The 6,000-nt window shown below is 42.8% G+C and overlaps 1 protein-coding gene across 1 annotated transcript in view; it reads right to left on the bottom strand.

Annotated features, from left to right (window-relative positions):
- Positions 1–6,000, bottom strand: part of MYO1H (myosin IH) — a 90,450-nt gene continuing 84,450 nt past the window's right edge. The window contains exons 30-33 of the mRNA XM_074972799.1: positions 4,650–4,717; positions 4,211–4,308; positions 2,892–2,991; positions 1–1,210 (exon numbers count right to left, since the gene is read on the bottom strand). Of these exons, the coding sequence (XP_074828900.1) occupies positions 1,187–1,210; positions 2,892–2,991; positions 4,211–4,308; positions 4,650–4,717 (290 nt within the window). The 3' untranslated portion in view covers positions 1–1,186. The remainder of the gene's footprint in view (positions 1,211–2,891; positions 2,992–4,210; positions 4,309–4,649; positions 4,718–6,000) is intronic.

Genomic DNA, 6,000 nt, shown 5'->3' with positions numbered 1-6,000 from the left:
TTTGGTGACCCCAGTTCTTGTTAAGAGGCAGCAGGTTTAACACAAAAGGCAGTATTTTTTCCACACAGTCAACCTGTGGAACTCCTTGCCAGAGGATGTTGTGAAGGCCAAGACAATAACAGGGTTCAAAAAAGAACTAGATACATTCATGGAAGATAGCCATTGATGGACCTATTAGCCAGGATGGTGTCCCTAGCCTCTGCTTGCCAGAAGGTGGGAATGGGCAACAGGGGATGGATTACTTAATGAGTACCTGTTCTGTTCATTCCCTCTGCAGCACCTGGCATTGGCCACTGTGGAAAGACAGGATACTGGGCTAGATGGACCTTTGTTCTGACCCATGTGGCTGTTCTTATGTTCTATTGTTTCAGCTCAATAGAATTAAAAAGTCAAAGAATATTCCCCCCCCACCCATCTTTTATTTTTATTTCATTACTATTTCCAGTGCCTTGTACTCATACAGTGCACTGTGTATAGCCATTACTATACACAACATGGAGAAAAGTCTTGAGTCAATTATAGACACTAACTGGCCAGAAAGAAAGCAGAGTGAATGAGGTTTCCAGCTAAGCAACCTCATCTAGTACTACGTTGAGTCAAGTAATGAGAATGTGTTGCCAGCCTTATTCTTGCTGTGTTCAGAGCACACACTCATTCTGCCCACTTAGTCCCCGGTGCATCAGGGTGAAGTCTAACTATGCTGGCTTTGAAGGCTCACAGCCTTCATGTGGACAGAGGTGGGTTCCAGACCATACTGCCACATTTTCCAGTCTGCAGTTTGTGCATTACTCCTGGTTTGTACAATGAATTGCTCATTGAGCCCTGCTCAGGAGCTGGGGAACCCCTTTTGTTTTTGCTCAGTCTTTCCTGGATGGTTAAGATCTTTGCTTACTGGGTAAGTAAAGTTATTTTCAATGTTAGAGAACTTCATCATTTGGGTTAAACAGATTTATGAAATTTAGTACTAGTAACTCAAATCTACATCAATTTGAATGTTACAGCTACAATTGATTAACTTCAGTTAAAAAAAACCCAAAAGCTGAAAAGATGCAGGTGAACTCAAATCTCAGTCTTATGGCAGCAGAAAGCTTTCAGCTGGAAGATGTCAGTGCTGATCTCATCCAGTGGGTTCCTTTCTGTTATGAGCAAAGATGGTGATAAGCACAGCAGGAATTCCTGTTCACCCTCAGGACTTTGTTCTGGTTGACACCTGTGATAAAAGAAAGGCATTATTAGCTATTTTATTCCAGTGCAGACATTCCAGCCTTGGTGAGATCTGTGTGGAAGATCTACTCCAGTGCAGCCACTTCAGATGATCCAAATGGATGTGGCACTTCAGTGCCAGGAAGCACATTATGCTACATGCACCTCTGGGGATCAGCAAGGAAAGGGAAGTGATGCACCCAGGTGCTTTAGTTATGGCTGAACAACCCATGGGCACCCAGAGACAGTTAGTGCTCATGGAGAAAAGACATGGACATACCTACTGCCATATTTCAGCTTTAAATTAAGTTAAAATGTTGCTTAATATGCAGACATCATTGCCTTTGAAACAGCTTCTGAGAGACTCCTACCTTTCACTATGTAGTGTTAAATTTGCTACATAAGAACATGAGAATGGCCATACTGGGTCAGACCAAAAATCCATCCAGCCCAGTATCCTGTCTAGAAACAGTGGCCCATGCCAGGTGCCCCAGAGGGAGTGAACCTAACAGGTAACAATCAAGTGATCTCTCTCCTGCCATTCATCTCCACCCTCTGACAGAGGCTAGGGACACCATTCCTTACCCATCCTGGCTAACAGCCATTAATAGACTTAACCTCCAGGAATTTATCTAGTTCTCTTTTAAACCCTGTTATAGTCCTAGCCTTCACAACCTCCTCAGGCAAGGAGTTCCACAGGTTGACTGTGCACTGTGTGAAGAACTTCCTTTTATTCGTTTTAAGCCTGCTACCCATTAATTTAATTTGGTGGCCCCTAGTTCTTTATTATGGGAAGAAGTAAATAACTTTTCCTTATTCACTTTCTCCACACCTCATGATTTTATAAACCTCTATCATATCCCCCCTTAGTCTCCTCCTTTCCAAGCTGAAAAGTCCTAGCCTCTTTAATCTCTCCCCATATGGGACCTGTTCCAAACCCCTCATTTTAGTTGCCCTTCTCTGAACCTTTTCTAATGCCAGTATATCTTTGAGATGAGGAGACTTGGTGCCCATGAGACATTTGGGCTGGTAGAGTTCTCTTCACACTGGCTTGTTAGTCAGTCCTCCTGCTCTTCTCTACCCAAATGCTAGCAAGAGTGAGGAAGTGAGTCCCTATTACCAGACACAGTGTGAGGCAGGATTTATCCACCAGCCTCTAGAGACTTGATATTGCCTTAAAGATATGGTTGTGCTCTGGAAAGTAATTGCCAATGGAACCGTGAGGTTCTTGCTTTCTCAGGGAAAAGATGTAAAGTTTGGTTATTTCTTCCTAACCACCAAAGTCACAAAAACCTCTACCCGGCACCTGAAAGTTCAGGTGTGTTTGCAGGCTCGCATATTCCCACTCTAGAGGAAGATTCTGCAGTGGAGTCTGGTGAACAATTCAGTTGCTGCAGAAGCCAGAAGAGAATCTAGCTCGCCCTCCATTGCCAGGTTGGCTCTGCAGGGCTAACAGGAGGAAGCAGCAGTAAGAATGTGTAACTAAGGTGAGTAGGGAGGACTCGGGATACACAGAGTGCAGATCTATTGAGTAATATGAAGCATAGTCATTTATCTGACCCCAACACTATAATGCACAGACAAGAGGAATTGATTGGTCCCGTCTTCCAAATGACCAGAGCAGTCTCTGCTCACTTGTGTCACCCACGTGATGAGCATTAGACGTAACTTAGAATTCTAGTTCTTACCACTGTTAGGTGTCCATTTTTGGCTTTATAGATCTGAGGCTCCTGCCCAGTTGTGAAAGCTATCATCCCTTCTTTCCCAGAACTGATGTGAAACTGGAGGCTGCAAGTACACAAGTGTATATTGCTAGTGACATGCTTTCCTTACAATAGGCTTTACTCTAAGCTCCTCTTTGGTTCTGTTCCCCAGGCAGATCTCATTAACTTAAAGTTCAAAACCCCTCACAGATTTAGATAAATTCTCTGAACGGTTGCACATGTGCAACCAAGCCAGAACAAAAATGAGGAGTCCTTGAACAGCCACTTGATTACTAGAACACACTAACTAATAAAAAGGAAAGAAACATAAGCATGCTAAATTAGGCAGCATGCCTGGTCTGGCCGGACTGAACAAGCGTAAATGCTATATTACAACTGAAATGTAGTGGTCAGCAGAAGGAAGACAGAGCAGGAACACGTATCCATTGCAGCTTTTGCATTCCATTGGTTTCGGTCTAGGATTGATACACATCGCCTCCCTGTCTCCTGAAAGCCCACAAGGCCTAAACACAGACTGAGCTGGTAGTGTTAGTCAGATGTTATCTGGAAGAAACTGCCTCTTCTCAGTGTTTAGTGTCTCCTGAACCTGCTCCTGTCTAGTTGAGAGCAGCATTTTTCTGGAGTGATCTGGCTGGCATACTGTCTATCCATTGGGTCAGCACAGCTCAGTTTAAAGAAAACCCATCCACTAAGCTGCTGGCAGTTTAAGGCTCCGTGATCTTGTCTCTGCAGTATGTTCAGTTAAAATGAACAGGGTATCACCCAGATGATTACACGACAGTCAAACTCCTCAGACTTGTTCCCATGGCAGGAAGCAGTTGTTTGAAAAATATTGTATTTAAAAAGTCATGAAATTAAAAGCTGTTTTATAAGTAAAACTGACTCCGCTGATTAGCCAGCTACACAGACATGCTGGAACCCGTGTTTACTACACAGCTATATCATTCACACTAGCACTAATACATTACACAGTCCACTTGTATAGTGCTCCATCTGTTCATCCTGCTTCACCAACATTAACTAAGCCTGCAAAGAAGTCACTACAAAAGCTACTGCTGGGGAAAGTGTTCTGTGAAACAATTACCTGAAAAACCAACTTCAAGCTCCAGATTACTCTAATGATCTTAAGGGCCAAATCTTGCCCCTTGACAGTGTAAGCACATTGCATTATTAGGTAGGTGTGGACTGCTGGGTCAAAAGATTTTTAGCTGACTAAATGGGAGAGCTCAGTGCCACAGAATCCCTTTATAAGATGTAGCATGAATGGCAACATAGGTGCTTACCTTCCCTGAACAACTTGGACAGCATTCTGCTTATTGGCCAGCATGCAGAGCTTTGTAACGGTCTCAAAGATGTGCTCACACTGAAGGATCACGTCTCCCTAAAAGCAGAAATGGGGACAAAATAATTCAACATTCTTAGGCACAAGGGCAAAGAGCTTTTCGTCTCAGACCAGCAGTTAAGCTAGACAACATTTGTAACTGTAGGGAAATACTTTCATGATGTCTAGCACTGGCATCAGAGAAATGTCCAACATACCTTCAGTTGTTACCTATCATTAGGAAATGTATTTCCCCCCGCCCCCCATCAGGCCAGTGATCCTGTATAAGGAGGTTTGTAAAATGCTACCCTTAGTGCATTTGGTATTTATAGTAACTTGGTTGTTTCATGTGAAGATGTTCCACATTCGCCTGGCTCACTAGGAGCTTTCTGGTGGTTTACCTTCTGTTTGTTGTCCTCAGGAACATGGATGACGAAGAGCCCATCACTCAGATGGCTGGTAGAAATACCTTAAAAAAGAACCCAAAAATTAGAAGAAGAGAAACAGCCACTTTCAGAGATAACCATAACACACAATCCTCATCTTGGGTGAAGGTTGGTTTTGTTTACAATATCAGGGCCCTCAAGCTGTGGCTTGTGTGGAGAAAAAGGACAGTACCTTTTCAAGTATGAGGAAAACCTGCTCTCCTGCTTACCAGCTCCCAGAAACCTTTGCTCCAACAGCAGCTGAGAAATAAGCAGCATCAGTGCCAATTCCTTGGCATTATTCTTAAATTGCTTCATTTTTCCTGCCCCTATTTTAATTTCTAACATATTGAAACAGCTACTTTTGAAAATATTCTTTGTTACCTAGCTATAATCAAGGATTTTTTGGTGTGTAACCCCATCCCCACCAACAAATTCCTCTATCTTGCCAGAATGGGGTATTTTTAAAATAAAAAAATGGAGCACACCTTTTGAATGTGCAGCTATCCCTTTCCAAATTATGCCAGTTTCATGGACACATGCATAAACTGCACTTTAGTGATGTTTGGAAATTCTTATTTCCTCTGAAGAATCTAGTACTCTAATCCCTTTTGCCTTGTGTACAGTTTGCTGTAATTAACAGAGATAGAGTTCCCCACCCTTGAATAAAAACTTACATGCAGCATATATACAGAGTACAGACTGCTACTCTACTACAGAGATTAGTTGTTTTATAACTAGAAAGGATCTGTCCAATCAGTGGAGTGACCTGACATTTGTTCCCCAGATGAGGTCTGGTTTCTAAGGTCATTTAATAAAATTCCTCTCCAAGAGATGCTTGTTACAGTAATGGAGAATCAAGGGTGTTCTCTCAAACAAGAGTAGCAATATATAGTTACTAATTCACACCCCCGCCCCCACCAAGTAATTCAGCCCAGAACTGAATTAACCCTTTAGACAATAGTAAGACTTTAAAAAGGAAAAATACCTGTAGAGTAGGGTTGTTTATGCAAAACTAGACACTTTTAATCAGCCACATGGTCACAGGAGGTCACACTGCTTTAGCTGATAAATTGTGGTCATCCTTCAGCAAGTCAGCAGGAGGCAAGTGAAGCGATAACCCTCCGTGCTTGCAAACATCTTTTTACAAACCACCAAGAAGTGTAAAAGGATTTAATCACTAAGTTAAATAGCAGGTGAGGGGGGTTGGAAACCTGGAGGGAAGGAGGAATTAGCAAGGGGGGGTAAGCCCTCCTCCTCTTCACATTCTGCCCCTTTGCCAAGGCCTTGATGACCTCTGCAAGGGAAGAAGAACTAGCACTGACTT

This window comes from Natator depressus, chromosome 15 (assembly GCF_965152275.1).
Source record: "Natator depressus isolate rNatDep1 chromosome 15, rNatDep2.hap1, whole genome shotgun sequence".
Lineage (NCBI taxonomy): Eukaryota > Metazoa > Chordata > Testudines > Cheloniidae > Natator > Natator depressus.
Note: the sequence above shows the minus strand (reverse complement) of the source record. Positions and strands in the feature narration are given on the sequence as shown.